Raw genomic sequence first — 22,196 nt, forward strand, 5'->3', positions numbered from 1 at the left:
TATTGAACGTATACTGTATACGATAAGTCTTATCGTACCGCCGAGCCTGCCTACAGATTTACATTGACATCACTGAAGTGTCGAGTACTGTATGATATGAGCCGTACAAATGCATCCATAACATGGTGTTAATGATGGTTATAAGCTTTCTGCCACACTGTGACATCATCAAGTCTGACTGAAAGAAATGTAGCATGACTAGGCGTGTGTGTGTGTGTGTGTGTTTTAGCCCAACAAGTGTTTTGTCTGACACACCGATTCAATACTTGGAGAGGGAAATTAATTTGATCCGATACAACTATGTGTGGTGATGATTCTATGTATTTTATGGTGGCGTTAAAGATATTTGTCTTCAAACTGGTCTTTCAAAGAGGACAAATAATGAAGGCTGTTTTAGACTATTAACAGGGTTTCTGAAGGTTTCAAAAGTTAAAATTTAAGACTTTTTAAGACCATTATATGAATGGAATGTAAGACTATCTCACGTCCATACTGGCAAACAAAACAAAAAAGTACAAAGGATATTTTAGCGATGTGATCTCACCTATGTCTTCCTTGCTCATTTATGCTTAGCTAGCGTGCGTAAACACGCTGTTTACATTAGCGGCTATTGGTTCCATTTGGTTTTGGTTTTGTTACAGCGTGATCAATACACCTTTTTCCCCAAAAACACATTTAAAAGCGCGACTGAAGTTAACGCAACTTTATAAAAGTAATGTTAACTTCATGATCCAATCAATTTTAAGACCTGTCAAATTTGAAGTCATTTTAAGGCCTACAATTCAGATTATTGGATTTTTACAGAGATTTTGCAGAAACCCTGTATTAAAATCGAGTGTAACTTGACAATAATAATCATCCTAGCCCTGTCTAGACCCAAATACAAATTTTGAACATGTTAATTTATTCTATTAATTTTGTTTGTTTTCTTCCCATAAGTGTCAAAAACCTTTTTTTTTATTTTTTATGATTGTGCTAAAATCTTGTTTGTGCATTACTGGTTTAAGACACGTCAGTATTGATATAACAAAGGCTAATGTCAGACAATAACACTGTTCAGCAGTGAGTGTGTGTGTGCGCGCGTGCGTGTGTGCGTGTGTGTGTGTGTGTGTGTGATGGAGTGTGTGTGTGTGTGTGTGTGTGTGATGGAGTGGGATCAGTACATCATTAACCCCGTGTTGTATAAAAAGCCTTGAAACCAAAGGTGTTTTCTCCGCTGTAGGCCACGTACAGGAAGCCGTCCTCGTCCTTCTCCTTGTCGTACAGCTGGCCCATGGTCAGACTGCAGAAACAAACAAAAAACACTCATTAGACCATTACATTGAGCACTCTTGAGATTCTTTGTGAATGAAAAGTGCAGCACAAATAAAATGCACGATTATTTTATTTATTTGACATTCTAGGCATGCATTTAGGCTATAAAAAAAGTCGAATTATTCAGTGTTTCCCCCACAAAATGTATTCTTGTCACAGTCTCGGCTCGCAGACTATTGGAGATCTCTGCCGACCAATCATCTGGGAACTTCTTGTCAAATATATGGTTTGAACGGTGGTGAGAACGCTGATATCCAATATGCCGATATTTTCCAACTGTTTTGGCTGATTGCTGATAACGATATATGCACACATTTTTTTCCCCTAATGTCAGAGATCATCAAGTCTCTCCTGTAGTGGAATTAACACATTATTATGCCTACTGTTATTGTGATGCCCCCACTGGCCGATGCAGACATAAATACAATGCTTTTCAAAATGTACACATTCACCGGGCAAAATAAGAAAACTAATTTGGCGTTAATAATATAAATTAAATCAACATAATTAAAGTGTCATTTTATTGGGCTGTCATATCGGCAGAAATGTTTGTTTCGGGCCGATGCCGATATTTCACTCTAAAGCCTTTACCGATGACGTGCCGGTATCAACGTGCATCGCTAACTGCTTTGTCATGAAATGACACATTTTCACGCCCGTTATTCGAGTGTTGGTTCAAAAAGTCTCGGGATAAATAAAATCCTGCCGTACTGCATGAATCACACGTTCACTCCCGAGACAGGCTGACTGACACACACACACACACACACACACACACACACACCCCTACGCGGCGTGTGTGGTGCACATTCCACAGCGGGACACATGAGTCTTCACGATAAACGCTTGTGTTATTGTGAAGTGGGGATGAATGAATCCACGGGTTGCATAATGAAAGTAAAGCTTCGGCTGTAGTGTATTATTTCCTTTCAAGCTTCTCTCCTGGCTGAGGGTGTATCCCTGCCTAGATAAACATCTATCTACAGTATTGCTGTATCCTCCTCCAACACAATGGCCATCTATGGCTAATAGCACATGGTTCAAATGAGGCTGGTGCGATTGTCATGGAAAATGTCACTTGACTCTGATCCCCTCAGGGAATGCTCAGCACACTAGGGTTGTCAAAAGTATCGATAGTATCGATAAAAGTCAATACTAAAAATTAGAAACGGATACAATACTCATTTGCAACAGGTATCGATAAGTATCAATACTAAAAATTTGAAACCGATACAATACTCATTTGCAACTGTATCAATATCAGCAGTGCGTTCTCTTAATGAAAAATCAAACAAACCACTGATTTGTCCCTCCCTGTCATTGGTGGGTATATTTTGCTTCAACAAGTTCAAAGTGTTCTGATAGGTTGATGACTAGAGCAGGGGTAATCTGCTGTGTTATGATAGGCTGATGACTAGAGCAGGTGTAATCGGCTGTGTTTCCGATAGGCTGATGACGAGAACAGGTGTAATCTGCTGTGTAAGGTCAAAGTTTTTAATTAGTTTTTTCAGACTTAGATTATGGAGAAGCATCTGTCTTTGTTTATTTTTTAAGCCCCTTGATGTGTTGTTGTCATCTTGCCGCGTGGTATCGAAAATGGTATCGAGTATCGATATTTTCCTGGGTATCGGTATCGAAGTAGAAATTCTAGTATCGTGACATCCCTACAGCACACTAATCCTCTCTGTGACATAACTTATCATGCCTGAGGCCGCTGTGTCAGTGGATCAGGGCGTCCCTTTTTATCTATGGAAGTGATGTTGCCTTAACTCTGTGCGTTCAGCTACGATCTGTCTGTACTTCCGATATCAGTCATTCTGTCATATCAGCCATTCTGTCATAGCCTGGAAACTGGTGATAGACTGACCGATTAATGGCATTTTGAGATAAGTGGCATCGGTGCTCACGAGGCTGATAAAGAAAAAGTGTCTCCTGGGTGCTACTGTGTGCACTAACATTGTTTATTTTTATTTGTTTATGTAAGTTTACAACAACTTATGGGTTTTTTTCCACAAAGTTTAAGTTTTTAATTACCTGTGGACATTTATTTACTTATTTGTATTATCTTTTAACACGTTGAGTGCCATAGCCGAGATATCTCGTCTTACATAATCCAACGGTTAAGTGCCATAGACGAGCTATCTCGTCTTACATAAACATTGTAAGACGAGAGAGAGAGAGAGAGAGAGAGAGAGAGAGAGAGAGAGAGAGAGAGAGAGAGAGAGAGAGAGAGAGAGAGAGAGAGAGCGCACAGAGTGGGAGACAAGGGCACCCATAATCACAGGCACGTGAGGTGGTTCTAAAAATCCATTTATCTCCAAACTCTGAAAATCTCTGAAACCATGCTGTACTCAACGGCTAATATCTACATAACTACTAACTCTGCAAACTAACTCTTTTAGACAGAGAAAGCACACATTCTATTAGTTATTTTTAGATGATTGGTGTTCACGAATTCTTAACAGAAAATAATCCTCGGCTCTTGTAAAATGAGCCAGAATCCTCAAAAAAAAACCTGGCACAACTTACCTACAGGATTGAAAAAATGGCTGGCACTCAATGTGTTAACACATTGACTGCCAGCCGTTTTTTTTTTGCTGTAGGTAGCTTTTGCCAAGCCGTTTTTTTGAGGATTCTGGCTCATTTTACAAGAGCCGAGGATTCTTTTCTGCTTGGAGTTTGTCAACACAAAGTTCACAAAAGTACTAATAGAATGTGTGCTTTCTCTGTCTAAAAGAGTTAGTTTGTAGAGTTAGTAGTTATGTAGATATTAGCCGTTGAGTACAGCATGGTTTTAGCGTCTGAGAGTGAAAGCTGAGATAATCGCAGTTTTGTGAAATTCAATCAAACAGGCAGAACAGTCACTTTAACCATTTATTTTTGGCATCAGTGAGAGATCAGACATCCAAACAATATAGTTCCGAACGCCCTCTCCTTCAACTCCTCCCTCCGTGGGTGTGTCTAGTGGCTTTCAGCCTGCGTTTGTCACAAGCGAGTGCTCTGCTGCTGCTGCTGCTGCTGCGAGTTTGAGCAGCCTCCCTCCCTGGCAGCGAGTTTGAGCAGCCTCCCTCCCTGGCAGCGAGTGTGGATAGGTCTCACTCGTCTCTTGGGTTTGAGAGCCCCGATGAAGCCCCGTGCGACTCTAGGCTTTATGCTGCCCACCCAGTCCATTTCTGGAACCCCCCACCGCAGCAGCGCGAAAGCGCCCCCGCCTACAGTATGAGAATGAGGCTCGTTCGTTTCTGACTGTAAAATCGCCAAGCCATTTCCTTGAGAATGGAGGAAGCAGCCGCGGGAGGCGGCTGCTTTTGGTTGACTTTCTCTCTGTCGGGAGAGGACCGTCGCCACCTAGCTGGTCGGTAAAATAGATTATACACATTCAATACTTCCAATATCTCCATAGGAGACGCGGGGGGCATTGATCCACGTAGCACCGTCCAAAAAAAAATCTACGTTTTTTTTTGACGTATTAATACGTCGCTGGCAGTCAACCGTTGGATTATTTTTGACGTATTAATACGTCAATGGCAGTGAACGTGTTAATAAGGGCACTGCAGCAAACGGAGACAATGCAGACAGACAATAATAATATTGATAAATAAATGTTCATTTAAAGGTCCCATTTTATGCTATTTTTAGCTGTTTAAAACATGGCTCATGGGTCTTTAAAATAAGGTTATGAATTCTGTTGCAAAAAAAAAAACTCAAATCCAGCCTCTGTGGGACTTCTCTATGTGCTCTGTCTCTCCCCTCATGGACTACCATGGACTACTGGTATGTGCTGTTTTGAGACCTCTCACCTCTGATAAGATAGTCTCGCTGGCCAGCCTCCTCTCTGAGTGCAAACGGCTCGTTTGGAGGCACTTTTTCTTGACATGGCTGGTGTGTCTTTATCTGGGGACCATGTGTTTATACTATTCAGCTTATGTAGCCCCGCCCACTTGACCCAGTTGTGTTGTGACTTCCTGTTCAAAACACCCATCAGTTTGACCTGGTCAGTAGTACTGTACTGTCACAGGAAGTGTCAACACAATAGGAAGTAACTGGCTGACCCCTGTGTTGGAACATAAGGTGAATAACACACCCAAGCTCTCATCATCAAAGAGGAAAGGGAAATAATGTTTCTACATGAAATGGGAACTTTAAGTTCAGCAATTTTGTGTCTCATCTGCTATTATTATTGAATTGTTTCATTTTCAGAGTTGGCTGGAGGTTATATTTTCACCACATTTGTCTGTGTGTGTGTCTGTCTGTCTGTCTGTCTGTGTGTGTCTGTCTGTGTGTCTGTCTGTCTGTCTGTCTGTGTGTGTGTGTGTGTGTGTGTGTCTGTCTGTGTGTGTGTCTGTCTGTGTGTCTGTCTGTGTGTGTGTATGTCTGTCTGTGTGTGTGTATGTCTGTCTGTCTGTGTGTGTGTGTGTGTGTGTGTGTGTGTCTGTCTGTCTGTGTGTGTGTGTGTCTGTCTGTGTGTGTGTCTGTCTGTCTGTGTGTCTGTCTGTCTGTGTGTGTGTGTGTCTGTCTGTCTGTGTGTCTGTCTGTGTGTGTGTGTGTGTGTGTGTGTGTGTGTGTCTGTGTGTGTGTATGTCTGTCTGTCTGTGTGTCTGTCTGTCTGTCTGTGTGTGTGTGTGTGTGTGTGTGTATGTCTGTCTGTCTGTGTGTGTCTGTCTGTCTGTGTGTGTGTGTGTCTGTCTGTCTGTGTGTGTGTGTGTGTGTGTGTGTCTGTGTGTGTCTGTCCGTCTGTGTGTGTGTGTGTCTGTCTGTCTGTCTGTCTGTGTGTGTGTGTGTGTGTGTGTGTGTGTCTGTCTGTCTGTCTGTGTGTGTGTCTGTCTGTGTGCCTGTCAGCAAGATACTGTATCTTAAACGGATTTGCACGAAACTTGGCAGAAACGTTGGTCCTGGTCCAACGTTAAAAGTGACTAACTTTCCACGCCAACTGGCCAACAGGGGGCGTGGTAATGCGGTTAAGATGGCGTGGCAGAGGTATGCGCTCTACTGAGTGCCCCGTAGTAATAATAAATATATATTCAAATAAGACGAACCTCTGACTACATCTGGGTTCCTGTGCAAGATTAGACAGGCAGTGCAAAGAAAACAAGAAAACAAAAGCTTGAGGTTTAAACATTGTAATACTTTTCCAGGCCTTAAATTTAGATAATAAATTTCAAGACTTTTTAACAACCTGTTAGATAGACACCCTGATCTACCCTGGGGAAAAAAAGAGGTCAGATTGTGGAGGTGTTTGAGCATCACAGGAGGTGCTGGATGCAAACAGGTAAGCAGTGTTTTTTGATGGGTGTGTAAACGTAGAGGACAGGTGTGGCTGCATCCTCTTTCACAGGGAGATGGATTACACACACACACACACACACACACACACACACACACACACACACACACACACACACACACACACACACACACACTCACACACACACACACTAAGAACTCATATGTTGCTCTTCAGTTACAGAGATGGATGGATAAAGCCACATGCAGACATGAACAAGGGGGGTTCTGACTTAGGCTTTCGTTGCACATCGCTTTAAGTAGGCCAGGGCCTCGCAAATACACGATTCGTCGTAGCGATGCTCAATGAGATCGACACGTCGTCGATAAAGGCTTCAAGATGAAGTATCAGCATCAGCCCCTGGACCGTCTGGGTCGTGTAGAGGCTAAAGCACTCGCCTACCACCGTGGAGACCCGGGTTCGACTCCTGGTGGTAGGGGTACTTCCGGCTTGGTCAGATGTTCCTACAGACACAATTGGCTGCAGGTGGGAAGCCGGTGGGGTAATGAGTCCTGGTTGCTGCAATAGTGCCTCCTCTGGCCCGCCGGGGGCACCTGTTCTGGGGGAAAATAGTGTGATCCTCCCATGCGCCACGTGCCTGCCTGTGAAACCCCTCGCTGTCAGGTGAAAAGAATGAGCTGGCGACTGCACGTGTCAGAGGAAGCATTGTGCTAGTCTACGGCTCTCCCCAGATTGGGCAAGAGGGGGTCTGGCAATTGGCCAAGTACAATTGGGGAGAAAATGTGAAACAAAGTGCACACACTCACCTGGACTGGGGAACCGTTTTGTCGACGAAGAGGAAGATGGCTTTCTCCGAGGGCAGCTGGATGCGTTTCCTGATGATCCACATGAACTGGGCCACTGTGATGTCAGAGGGCACCAGGTACTTCCTCTTATCGATGTCCACGATCTGCGAGCCCGACACCTTCTCCACGATCACCTGCAACACAACCATGCAAACATCAGCGCACGCCGCATTCTACAGGTTCCACTGGATTTGAAGTGAGCTTCCACTGGATTTTCGGGGCGGGGCGCGAATCACAGACTAACTCTCAATACGATACTACTAGGGATGTTCATTTTGAAAATTTTCCAAAATCGATAATCGGTCAAAATTAACGATCAATTATCGATTATCGATCATATTAATACTTTATATGATAGACTATATGAAGCTCCACCTCACGTTAGTCGGCTGTGCAATGGAGTGGGGCGAGGAGGAACGAATTCCACCCAAACCTAGTACAAAAATTATTATTTTTTATAATAACAAAATCGATCCAAATGCCACAGGATCGATTCCAATCCTTAACGATCAATTATCGATTTTCGATAATTGATGAACATCCCTAGATACTACTATCACGATATGTTGCCCACGATAACGATGCTATGATACAGCGATTCTGCGATACTCAATACATTGCAATTCTTCGACGATGCGTCACAATAGATCTGTGTAACTGAAGAAGAAAAAATACCCCTAAAAAGCAAAAAGCAGGAATTAAAATTGTGGGGTCGGTGTTTCACAGAATTTGCCAACTGAGATGAAACGATGTACAGCAAAGTGCACAGTCTTAGCTTAGTGCCTGTTTTAACACACACCATGTGCGCGCACGCACACACACACACACACACACAGGAACTTGTCCACGTGTGCCATCATTCCAATGTAAAATAGCCATAAACTGGCATAAACTGACAACTATGCCTCACTAAAATATTTTCAATCTGTGCAAATTAAGTTTACAGAAAAAAATAAGAAATTAATGCAGAAAATATATATACAGTATATATTTTTTTTAAATCTACAACTATAATCAACTTATTTTATGTCAACCTGGACACATTTCAGTGCTTACCAACTTGGTTTATGTAAATAAATATAAAAATATTGATATTTGGCGCCAGTGTATCGATAACGTATCGCAAAAAGAAGTATCACCATAATATTCCAGTATTGATATTTTGTCCCACCCCTAATTTTATGCAGACCTAGGTTAAGAGAAATGAGGCTGGACTGTATTTTATGCAGACCTTTGCGATATGAACCTCATTATCGACACCGAAGGGAAATAGCTTCCATCTTCCACCAGCGTTAACACATTGCATTTAATGCCCGAACCAATGCAGCGATCCTACACAGTGGGAGGAACCTTCATCTGCTCTGCCCATCTCTGTGTGCTATCGCTTCCCAGTAGTGTTCCCATTGAGCAGGTGCACAATGAAAAGACTGGTAAAGAGGATCGAGTTTAACAGGCATTATCAGCCACACAAAGGGCCTTGAAAAGAGCGTACAATGAGGCATCTCTCCAATCCAGTTTGTTTAACACCTACTCTTGTCCACACATGGCACGGTGTCACTGTACTGTAGGCTCTCTGACCTGACCTGTCAATCTGCAGCTCAAAGTCACGCCCACTTCCGGTTTAGGCATACGCAGTGCACCAGTCATTCGTTCACCATTTTTTTCCATCTTATATACGTGAGTATATATATATATATATATATATATATATATATATATATATATATATGTGTGTGTGTGTGTGTATATACGTATATGTATATACGGTATATATATATATTATATATATACATATTAGCGAATGTAATGAGTAATTTATTACTTTTTAAAGGAGTAATAAGTCACTTTTTACACTTCCTGATTTTTTTTCCCACTTTTATTTCACCAGGCAAGTCATTAAGAACAAATTCTTATTTACAATGGCGGTGGATATATATAATAATATAATGCTTATAAAAATAGTTTTACTTTGTCAAACCAAACGATCCAGCTATATTTGGAATCACGAGAGACCATAGGACATTTCACTCGGACCGAAACTTAAAAAAATTGCAGAACAATTATATTATAAATAATTATATTCTTTAACTTTCCCCCCAGTTCCCCTCCTCCCGAACAGGTGCCGCAACCGACCAGAGGAGGCACTAGTGCAGCAACCAGGACACATACCCTTCATCCAGTTTCCCCCCCGCAGACACGGCCAATTGTGCCTGTATGGACGCCCGACCAAGCCGGAGGTAACACGGGGGTAGCCTGGGTAAACCCAGCCCCCAGTGACCTGCTCTCAGGCTCACCCTGCTTACAGTCACAAGTGACTGGGAACTGAGAGAGCAGGTCACGTGGGGGCTGGGTTTACCTAGGCTAACACGGGGGCTCGAACCTGCGCCACCCTGACACCCTCAATATATATAATAATAATAAAAGGCTTGATAGGCTAATGCACTTTTCTCAGCAGAGACTAAGGGCAGAGCTAAAGGTAAAGCGGCTGCTAACTGCTGAGTCAAACCCGGTGGCCTAGTGACCCACAACCGCTGCAGGGGGGGCGGCTGTAAAGCTGCAACACAACGGGAGCCCCGGGGGCGTGGCTGAAATACTATAGGGCTTTGCCAGCATGGGGGTGTGAAAGAGACAAGACAGTGACAGTGGACCAGGAAGAGCTGCTGGCCCTTTCTACTATACCAGTAAACTCCCAACCAGTCCTGGAATATCATGGAGTTGTATCCACAGACAAGGGAATTTCATCATTCCCTGGGGAAAAGGCATTGAATATCATTGAATTTTACAAACAGGTCACTTTACAGGAATATAGCAGAATGTATTTGATTACTTGTTTAGATTAGATTAGATAGTAGGGGTGGGAATCACCAGATGCCCACGATACGATAGTAAAACGATACTTGAGTCATGATACGATAGTATTGCGATATCGCCGATATTGCGATATATTGAATATTGCGATATATTGAATATTGCGATATTTCGATATATTGCGATTTCTTACTTTTTCAACTGCAAATGATCTCACCAAAGGAATACTTTGTCAACATCTGGTTTATACAAGAACAATTTTTCAGTCTGTACATCTGACTTCAACCATTTTATTGCAGCAACATTGTCAAGTAGACAGACCAACAACTTTCATAAAGTCATGTCATAGTTGCATGCACCTAACGAACTGTTTGTTACAGTCTACTTACAGTCCACCTTAACTGGATGTGTGTGTGGACTACTGTACTTAGGTAGTTTTTGAACAATGCAACTTCACTTACACAAAACATCTTGTGCAGCCCATTCAGTAACTGGGGAATTTGTAAATTACTGTTATGACAAAACTGTTACTGTTAAAACAAAATTAAAATATGCTACCATTTGTTTACTGCTGGCCTTGGAACTAAAGTTTATAGTAGCCCGGTGGCCTGGCATGGCCTGCAATTTTTTTTTTTTTTTTTTGCAATATCGATACTTGGCGTCCAAATATCGATACAATATCGTCAGGCAAAATATCGCGATACTATGGTGTATCGATTTTTTCCCCCACCCCTATTAGATAGGTGGTTCTCAACATTTGGCGACCACCAGCGGTCCGTCAGGAGCTTCCAGGTGGTCCAAGGCAAAAATTATTATTTTTTAATCTTCACCACTATTTCATTTACAAAATAGTAAGACAATTAGCCTCAACAGAGGCTGATTCTCGATGCTTAGTCTCAGCTGCCTACCGTCTAAATCCACCAACACCTCCGTTTAGAATCTAAAGGGATCTAAACAGTACTTGCCTCAAAGCCACGGTTGTTGTCCGTCACAACGGGCTGTTTGTGTGCGTAGTTTTCCAATCATCTTCTTATTCCCTGTAGGCTCCTAAGTGGAGCACAGGGCTGCAACTACACAACGCCAACGGTCTCTCCATCATACATACTGTATGAAGGAGACTGTGATTGCTGTTTCTGTAGCAAGTGGGTTTTTTCAGGGTGGGGTAGCTTGGCCCCACGCCCATTACCCCTAACATACATGTCTTTGATGGTGGAAGGAAACCCACGTGAAAACAAACTCCACACCGAAAGGACCTGGGATGGGCCGTGGCTCGAACCCACGACTTTCTTGCTGTGAGGCGACGGTGCTAACCACTGAGCCACCGTTTTGAATACGGAGTTTTTGTCATGTCACGTTTCTCAAAAACAATTGAAAACTGCTTCGGCTTCACGCCAGGGAAACAGCGCCCTCTCTGCTGTGGCTATTGGTGGAAACCCGGAATTACAAACCCAAAGTACAGAAAAGACAGGCTTGAACAAGACAAAAAAAAAACTTGCTATTGAAAACTACGCACTATTCAACAAAACAAACAGCGCGTTTGGACAACAACCGTGATAGTGGATGTTGCTGGTAGGCGACTGAGACTAAGCATCGACAATCATGAATGTATGTATGTATTACATACATGTAATACATACATGTATGTATTACATCATGAATGTAGAAGAATGAACAAAATCCTATTTAACAACAATAATAAATAGAATTTGGGTCCGAGAAACACAATCTCATCAATTGGGGGTCCGTGGCCATAATGTGGAATAAATTAGGGGTCCTTGATATGAAAAAGGTTGAGAATCACTGCATTAGATACCAGACTGTTCCAGCCCTTTAGAAGAACACGGTCAAACCAGGAAGGAAGAACATTTGAGGTCATCATGGAAGACGACTCGTGATAAGTCATGGAAGACGACTCGTGATAAGTCATGGAAGACGACTCGTGATAAGTCATGGAAGACGACTCGTGATAAGTCATGGAATTTTGCATCAGGGCCACAGTGGGGTCAAAACTCCAAATCTGTCAATCATGAGTGATCAGTGTCACTCACTCACTCTTTGTATCTCTTCTTTCCCCTCCATCCCTACCATCACTCAGTCATTCACTCCTTCTATCTGTCTTCCTGTCACTCAAACCCATCCCCCCTTCACTCACCGGTACTCTGTCGGGATATTTGTTGCGTATTTTGGCTGACTCCACACATCGGTGCTCTGAGGGGAGACAAGAAAACAATCAGGAAGTCAGGAGATTAAATGGATGAGCATGCAAGGCCTCTGAGGAGCCTCCCCTGATGTGTGGCTGCCAAACAGCAAAGTGTGCTCTCCAGTATATATAGTGCTCCATAGGCAAGATCAAGCACCGCACAGGGGCAGACAGGCAGGAGCCAGCAGGCCTTATGCTGGATGTAGAAAAGTGCTGCAAGCTACGTAGCAGGGAGGAGTAGATGTGGACACCAGGCAAAAAAAATGCTCCATCAGAGAATTTCCCAATGCTGAAATCCATTACAAGGAGGATATATCATATCAGATATCACAAATCACAGTCAAGCCACTTGGTGTCCTGCCCATTTCACACTCTCTAATGGAGAAAATGTTATTATACTTTATTATTCTTGTGTAATGGACCCAAACCCAGACGTAATTGTTTAGTGAACATAACGAACCGGGTCAGTATCATTCCAAATCAAGTGATACTCAATTTTTTTGTACTCCGGATCATTATCAAAGCGACATAAGTGCATCTCTGTTCTGAGATGACTGTGCCAGACACTGAACAGAGGTGAGAGGTGTTGTGGATCCATTTAGGCTCATCACATCACATCCCGCTCATTAGCCTAGATGAGAGGCCGAGGCTACTTTTGGAAACACCTCTACAGAATTGGCAGCAGCGGCTCATCAGAAAAGGGAGACCTGAGGGTATCTGAGGAAGGGAGAGGAACAGAAGCTGTGGGGGAGTGGAGGGAGGAAATAGGCATTCAAACCCAAGCAACTGGGTTGTGTTGGGTTTAAACTGCCAACAAACAAAATGGAGAAGAACAGAAATACCCAGTTATAAGAGTTGTCGACAATAACAGAAATAGCCTCCTTGTAAGAGTTGCCTTCACTTGTGTGGTTAAAAACCATCTCGCCCCGACAGTTGCAATTTCCTTTATAATTTATATATGAAGAGAATATGTTACACACCAAACTGCATTCCAGAATCAGATGTACTTCAATATACGAGGCTGAAGTTGGCTCCCGATTCGCAGCTCCCGATTGGAATTTTCCAGTCCACCTTAAAAAGTGGAATAACGCCTCTAGATGGCGTGGTTCGACCATTTTCAAGCGAGTTCATGAACTGGAAAACATAGGTATATAGGGGGGATATGTAAAGAGAATACATTATAGAATGAATCCTGCATTTTGTTCGTTTTTAATGTTGCATGCAATTCTTATTGACCTCAAAAAGGTTCTCCTATTGGTGTAAACAGCTGGAAAAAAGAGTTGATTTCACAGCTTTTGCCCATCTAGACTGCATAAAACCACCTCCAACTCACAGACCATTACACATATTCTTTTCAAACCTGGCCTAGATTATAAAGGGGACATTAGACTCTCATTATAGCACAGTGTCTGATTTGTGAAACATATTTCTGATTTGTGAAACTGCTCTAATTGCAGTTTTCAACTGATTTTTACCATCTAGACCGCATCAAACCAGGTCCAGCTCAAAGACCATCACTCTAATTCTTTTCAAACCTGGCCTAGATTATAAAGGGGACATTAGACTCTCATTATAGCACAGTGTCTGATTTGTGAAACATATTTCTGATTTGTGAAACTGCTCTAATTGCAGTTTTCAACTGATTTTTACCATCTAGACCGCATCAAACCAGGTCCAGCTCAAAGACCATCACTCTAATTCTTTTCAAACCTGGCCTAGATTATAAAGGGGACATTAGACTCTCATTATAGCACAGTGTCTGATTTGTGAAACATATTTCTGATTTGTGAAACTGCTCTAATTGCAGTTTTCAACTGATTTTTACCATCTAGACCGCATCAAACCAGGTCCAGCTCAAAGACCATCAATCTAATTCTTTTCAAACCTGGCCTAGATTATAAAGGGGACATTAGACTCTCATTATAGCACAGTGTCTGATTTGTGAAACATATTTCTGATTTGTGAAAATGCTATGATTGCAGTTTTCAGCTGATTTGGAGCATCTAGACCGCATCAAACCAGGTCCAGCTCACAGACCATTACACATATTCTTTTCAAACCTGGCCTAGATTATAAAGGGGACATTAGACTCTCATTATAGCACAGTGTCTGATTTGTGAAACATATTTCTGTTTTGTGAAACTGCTCTAATTGCAGTTTTCAACTGATTTTTACCATCTAGACCGCATCAAACCAGGTCCAGCTCAAAGACCATCACTCTAATTCTTTTCAAACCTGGCCTAGATTATAAAGGGGACATTAGACTCTCATTATAGCACAGTGTCTGATTTGTGAAACATATTTCTGATTTGTGAAACTGCTCTAATTGCAGTTTTCAACTGATTTTTACCATCTAGACCGCATCAAACCAGGTCCAGCTCAAAGACCATCAATCTAATTCTTTTCAAACCTGGCCTAGATTATAAAGGGGACATTAGACTCTCATTATAGCACAGTGTCTGATTTGTGAAACATATTTCTGATTTGTGAAAATGCTATGATTGCAGTTTTCAGCTGATTTGGAGCATCTAGACCGCATCAAACCAGGTCCAGCTCACAGACCATTACACATATTCTTTTCAAACCTGGCCTAGATTATAAAGGGGACATTAGACTCTCATTATAGCACAGTGTCTGATTTGTGAAACATATTTCTGATTTGTGAAACTGCTCTAATTGCAGTTTTCAACTGATTTTTACCATCTAGACCGCATCAAACCAGGTCCAGCTCAAAGACCATCAATCTAATTCTTTTCAAACCTGGCCTAGATTATAAAGGGGACATTAGACTCTCATTATAGCACAGTGTCTGATTTGTGAAACATATTTCTGATTTGTGAAAATGCTATGATTGCAGTTTTCAGCTGATTTTTACCATCTAGACCGCATCAAACCAGGTCCAGCTCAAAGACCATCACTCTAATTCTTTTCAAACCTGGCCTAGATTATAAAGGGGACATTAGACTCTCATTATAGCACAGTGTCTGATTTGTGAAACATATTTCTGATTTGTGAAACTGCTCTAATTGCAGTTTTCAACTGATTTTTACCATCTAGACCGCATCAAACCAGGTCCAGCTCAAAGACCATCACTCTAATTCTTTTCAAACCTGGCCTAGATTATAAAGGGGACATTAGACTCTCATTATAGCACAGTGTCTGATTTGTGAAACATATTTCTGATTTGTGAAACTGCTCTAATTGCAGTTTTCAACTGATTTTTACCATCTAGACCGCATCAAACCAGGTCCAGCTCAAAGACCATCAATCTAATTCTTTTCAAACCTGGCCTAGATTATAAAGGGAACATTAGACTCTCATTATAGCACAGTGTCTGATTTGTGAAACATATTTCTGATTTGTGAAAATGCTATGATTGCAGTTTTCAGCTGATTTTTACCATCTAGACCGCATCAAACCAGGTCCAGCTCAAAGACCATCACTCTAATTCTTTTCAAACCTGGCCTAGATTATAAAGGGGACATTAGACTCTCATTATAGCACAGTGTCTGATTTGTGAAACATATTTCTGATTTGTGAAACTGCTCTAATTGCAGTTTTCAACTGATTTTTACCATCTAGACCGCATCAAACCAGGTCCAGCTCAAAGACCATCACTCTAATTCTTTTCAAACCTGGCCTAGATTATAAAGGGGACATTAGACTCTCATTATAGCACAGTGTCTGATTTGTGAAACATATTTCTGATTTGTGAAACTGCTCTAATTGCAGTTTTCAACTGATTTTTACCATCTAGACCGCATCAAACCAGGTCCAGCTCAAAGACCATCACTCTAATTCTTTTCAAACCTGGCCTAGATTATAAAGGGGACATTAGACTCTCATTATAGCACAGTGTCTGATTTGTGAAACATATTTCTGATTTGTGAAACTGCTCTAATTGCAGTTTTCAACTGATTTTTACCATCTAGACCGCATCAAACCAGGTCCAGCTCAAAGACCATCACTCTAATTCTTTTCAAACCTGGCCTAGATTATAAAGGGGACATTAGACTCTCATTATAGCACAGTGTCTGATTTGTGAAACATATTTCTGATTTGTGAAAGTGCTATAATTGCAGTTCTCTGCTGATTTTGAGCATCTAGACCGCATCAAACCAGGTCCAGCTCACAGACCATTACACATATTCTTTTCAAACCTGGCCTAGATTATAAAGGGGACATTAGACTCTCATTATAGCACAGTGTCTGATTTGTGAAACATATTTCTGATTTGTGAAAATGCTATGATTGCAGTTTTCAGCTGATTTGGAGCATCTAGACCACACAAAACCACGTCCAACTCACAGACCATCACTCTAATTCTTTTCAACCCTGGCCTAGATTATAAAGGGGACATTAGACTCTCATTATAGCACAGTGTCTGATTTGTGAAACATATTTCTGATTTGTGAAAATGCTATGATTGCAGTTTTCAGCTGATTTGGAGCATCTAGACCACACAAAACCACGTCCAACTCACAGACCATCACTCTAATTCTTTTCAAACCTGGCCTAAATTATAAAGGGGACATTAGACTCTCATTATAGCACAGTGTCTGATTTGTGAAACATATTTCTGATTTGTGAAAATGCTATGATTGCACTTTTCAGCTGATTTGGAGCATCTAGACCACATAAAACCACCTCCAACTCACAGACCATTACACGTATTCTTTTCAAACCTGGCCTAGATTACAAAGGGGACATTAGACTCTCATTCTGGCACAGTGGCTGATTTGTGAAACATATTTCTGATTTGTGAAAGTGCTATAATTGCAGTTTTCAGCTGATTTGGAGCATCTAGACCACACAAAACCACGTCCAACTCATAGACCATTACACGTATTATTTTCAAACCTGGCCTTGATTACAAAGGGGACATTAGACTCTCATTATGGCACAGTGGCTGATTTGTGAAACGTTTATTCTATTTGTGAAAACTGAAAAAGGAAATGTTGATTTCACTGTTTTTTTTCCCACCCAGGTCCAGATCAAAAACCACTACACTCAGACGAACAGCTGCACCTCCAGTCATCAGTCCGTCAAGCTCCTGAACTTCGTGGATTCATTTTCCCCAATGGCATTAACCCCTGGCCCACTTTTTATCTGGAAAGTCTAGGGAGACTAAAGAAAAATAATGAGGTCATCGGGTCCCATCGAAGGCCCACTGTTCCTGGAACTAAATGCATTGTCAGGGTTGCCACTCTTTTTTATGACCTCAAGCATTTTTCAAGCACTTTTCAGAGGCAAATTATGGGTCAATAATACAGACTTCTGTTCTGATGTTGAAATGAATGAAGGTTTAACAAATCTGAAAATTTGTTTAATTGACTCGAGTCTCATTGGTTATCTAGTCCAGAAATGACATAATATGCTTAATGGTTTTTGAACTGTCTTATGTGGCCTAGATGGAGGAAACGCAGTGAAATAAGCCTTTTTATCAGTTTTCAGAAATAGGATCAAGGTTTCACAAATCTGAAACTTTCTATTTTTTAACATTTTACTTTTGAATTTAACATTTACAAGAGGCATAATCACACATGAGATACAAAGATATGACATCCAATAAGAATAAAAAAAAAACAGACTGAGGTGCTGAAGTAAGCAGTACAGACATACAGACACCACTTAACCAATTTCAACTAAAGAAGACAATTGCTTGAGTGACATCACAACTGCCTGATGACATCACAGTCTAGCAATTGTGTGACATCACCTCCAGTTGAGTGACAACACTCGCCTGTGACTCACCTCCATCCTTTGCACGAGATGGATTCGCCCAGGTGAGTCTGCCTAGCCTTAACCTCTTCCCTCCAGGTGACGACAATACATCTCAGGTGAACTCGGGGTGAACTCTCGTGCTCATACTGACAAAGTATAGAAGTGGTTGCACTGCTTAGAAATAAAAAAGAACAAAATAATCTCTGGAAGTTGTAGAAATTGTTCGTTGGAGTAAGTATAGTGGAAGAAGATGATGTAGCAGTGAAGTATTAGTCACAATAGGCTAATAAAAACTACACAATGACAGTAGAGATAAAAGTTGGTAGAAAATTTGAAAGGGTGAAAGAATTACATTGATTGAGAATGAAAAAAATATTTGAAAAATCAAAGTGTAATAATGGTCTTAGGGTCTAATGTCGTCTGACTGCGAAAATACAGTGAAATCATACATTATTTCACTTTTCACTAATAGGATAAAGGTTTCACAAATCTGAGAGTGGACCATAATGAGAGTCTAATGTCCCCTTTATAATCTAGGCCAGGTTTGAAAAGAATATGTGTAATGGTCTGTGAGCTGGACCTGGTTTGATGCGGTCTAGATGCTCCAAATCAGCTGAAAACTGCAATCATAGCATTTTCACAAATCAGAAATATGTTTCACAAATCAGACACTGTGCTATAATGAGAGTCTAATGTCCCCTTTATAATCTAGGCCAGGTTTGAAAAGAATTAGATTGATGGTCTTTGAGCTGGACCTGGTTTGATGCGGTCTAGATGGTAAAAATCAGTTGAAAACTGCAATTAGAGCAGTTTCACAAATCAGAAATATGTTTCACAAATCAGACACTGTGCTATAATGAGAGTCTAATGTCCCCTTTATAATCTAGGCCAGGTTTGAAAAGAATTAGAGTGATGGTCTTTGAGCTGGACCTGGTTTGATGCGGTCTAGATGGTAAAAATCAGTTGAAAACTGCAATTAGAGCAGTTTCACAAATCAGTAATATGTTTCACAAATCAGACACTGTGCTATAATGAGAGTCTAATGTCCCCTTTATAATCTAGGCCAGGTTTGAAAAGAATTAGAGTGATGGTCTTTGAGCTGGACCTGGTTTGATGCGGTCTAGATGGTAAAAATCAGTTGAAAACTGCAATTAGAGCAGTTTCACAAATCAGAAATATGTTTCACAAATCAGACACTGTGCTATAATGAGAGTCTAATGTCCCCTTTATAATCTAGGCCAGGTTTGAAAAGAATTAGATTGATGGTCTTTGAGCTGGACCTGGTTTGATGCGGTCTAGATGGTAAAAATCAGTTGAAAACTGCAATTAGAGCAGTTTCACAAATCAGAAATATGTTTCACAAATCAGACACTGTGCTATAATGAGAGTCTAATGTCCCCTTTATAATCTAGGCCAGGTTTGAAAAGAATTAGAGTGATGGTCTTTGAGCTGGACCTGGTTTGATGCGGTCTAGATGGTAAAAATCAGTTGAAAACTGCAATTAGAGCAGTTTCACAAATCAGAAATATGTTTCACAAATCAGACACTGTGCTATAATGAGAGTCTAATGTCCCCTTTATAATCTAGGCCAGGTTTGAAAAGAATTAGAGTGATGGTCTTTGAGCTGGACCTGGTTTGATGCGGTCTAGATGGTAAAAATCAGTTGAAAACTGCAATTAGAGCAGTTTCACAAATCAGAAATATGTTTCACAAATCAGACACTGTGCTATAATGAGAGTCTAATGTCCCCTTTATAATCTAGGCCAGGTTTGAAAAGAATTAGAGTGATGGTCTTTGAGCTGGACCTGGTTTGATGCGGTCTAGATGGTAAAAATCAGTTGAAAACTGCAATTAGAGCAGTTTCACAAATCAGAAATATGTTTCACAAATCAGACACTGTGCTATAATGAGAGTCTAATGTCCCCTTTATAATCTAGGCCAGGTTTGAAAAGAATTAGAGTGATGGTCTTTGAGCTGGACCTGGTTTGATGCGGTCTAGATGGTAAAAATCAGTTGAAAACTGCAATTAGAGCAGTTTCACAAATCAGAAATATGTTTCACAAATCAGACACTGTGCTATAATGAGAGTCTAATGTCCCCTTTATAATCTAGGCCAGGTTTGAAAAGAATTAGAGTGATGGTCTTTGAGCTGGACCTGGTTTGATGCGGTCTAGATGGTAAAAATCAGTTGAAAACTGCAATTAGAGCAGTTTCACAAATCAGAAATATGTTTCACAAATCAGACACTGTGCTATAATGAGAGTCTAATGTCCCCTTTATAATCTAGGCCAGGTTTGAAAAGAATTAGAGTGATGGTCTTTGAGCTGGACCTGGTTTGATGCGGTCTAGATGGTAAAAATCAGTTGAAAACTGCAATTAGAGCAGTTTCACAAATCAGAAATATGTTTCACAAATCAGACACTGTGCTATAATGAGAGTCTAATGTCCCCTTTATAATCTAGGCCAGGTTTGAAAAGAATATGTGTAATGGTCTGTGAGTTGGAGGTGGTTTTATGCAGTCTAGATGGGCAAAAGCTGTGAAATCAACTCTTTTTTCCAGCTGTTTACACCAATAGGAGAACCTTTTTGAGGTCAATAAGAATTGCATGCAACATTAAAAACGAACAAAATGCAGGATTCATTCTATAATGTATTCTCTTTACATATCCCCCCTATATACCTATGTTTTCCAGTTCATGAACTCGCTTGAAAATGGTCGAACCACGCCATCTAGAGGCGTTATTCCACTTTTTAAGGTGGACTGGAAAATTCCAATCGGGAGCTGCGAATCGGGAGCCAACTTCAGCCTCGTCTTCAATATGGCCTTGATAATCAGAATAGCCTACGTGGATACCTGGTAGAATATGACGTAGACCTTTAAGCTTTGTTTTAGAGTAATTCTTCAATTCGGCATGTAGCCTATCCAATACAAATGGTAGTAGATCTAATGTTTACTTCTTTTAAATCAATTTCAACTTTATCTTCTGACATCAATACACAGTGGAGTGGAGGGCGGTACTATCAGTGTGCACCAATTCTAAAAGTTGTCATTTTGTTGAAATTAGGTAGTGCTTGGTCGATCATATATGTACGCCGAATTTACCAGCAGCATGCGATTTGTGAAGGCCTAAAGTAGTGTTCTATCAGGTAGGTATAGGCGCGATTGCCGATAAGCAAGGCAGTGTTAAATTGCCACATTTTTTAATAGAGTTTGGCGTGTACAGTTCTGTCCATAGAAGAAAGAACGGCACGCGTCGAGGCTACACGCCAGCTTGCTAACAATGATCTGTCAGCGCAAGGTGCGCCCCCCATTCTCTGGGGGAACACGGCTGTCATTTAACTTGCAGGAACAGCAGTATTAGCCATTATGGTAGCAGCCATTCTTACTGGTGTTTACAGCAGTGACAGTCAGGGAGCCGAGGCAAGCATCAAGCATGCATGTCTGCACCTCGGTCAGGGAGCCCAGCCCAGGCAAGCATGCATGTCTGCACCTGGGATGACATGGCAAACTACAGGAAATTAGGAGGATGCATGACACTACAGGAGCATCTGTTTCATAACAATCAAAATCCCAGGCTTTACCGAGGGAATGATCCTCTTTAAACATCCATTTCATTTTTGCTGGATCCCCACACGGAGGCGTGATGCTAAATTCGGAATGCAAGCGGCTAATGTCGATGCAATGGAGCAAAATCCCGATAGAAAAAGATGAAAACAAAACACGGCATCAGTCTCTCTCTGCCCAGAAGCTTCCAACCCGAACCGTCCGTCCGTCTAGCTGTGAGGTGACGTCAGGGGAAAGGGGCAATGCTGCCTTCAAGTGCTGTGGGAAATATTCTAGTTCAGCTCATTTCAGTCGCTGGTTTTAATGTACATCAATGAAGTGCAGTATCCTCTATTCTATTCTGTCGATGCAATACAAAGTACCAAAATGCTGATCGGCTGATATATGGCATATAGGCACATTTTTTCATTCTAAAAGACATTTGAAGTGTATCCCCCCCCTCTTTTTTCTTTTACTTGTCACTTTCATAATTAGGCTCTTTTGGAATGGCTTAAA

The 22,196-nt window shown here is 41.3% G+C and overlaps 1 protein-coding gene across 1 annotated transcript; it reads right to left on the reverse strand.

Annotated features, from left to right (window-relative positions):
* Positions 1–1,167: 1,167 nt before the first annotated feature.
* Positions 1,168–21,851, reverse strand: gabarapl2 (GABA(A) receptor-associated protein like 2; the record flags this gene model as incomplete). The annotated part of the gene is made up of 4 exons (XM_083654646.1): positions 21,719–21,851; positions 12,365–12,420; positions 7,366–7,538; positions 1,168–1,282 (listed from the first exon to the last, which is right to left on the reverse strand). Exons 1-4 carry the CDS (start codon positions 21,750–21,752, stop codon positions 1,168–1,170), a joined length of 378 nt encoding a protein of 125 aa, XP_083510772.1. The 5' UTR covers positions 21,753–21,851.
* Between the last annotated feature and the right edge of the window lie 345 nt (positions 21,852–22,196).

This window comes from Poromitra crassiceps (genome assembly GCF_964638095.1).
Source record: "Poromitra crassiceps genome assembly, chromosome: 18".
NCBI classification, from domain to species: domain Eukaryota; kingdom Metazoa; phylum Chordata; class Actinopteri; order Beryciformes; family Melamphaidae; genus Poromitra; species Poromitra crassiceps.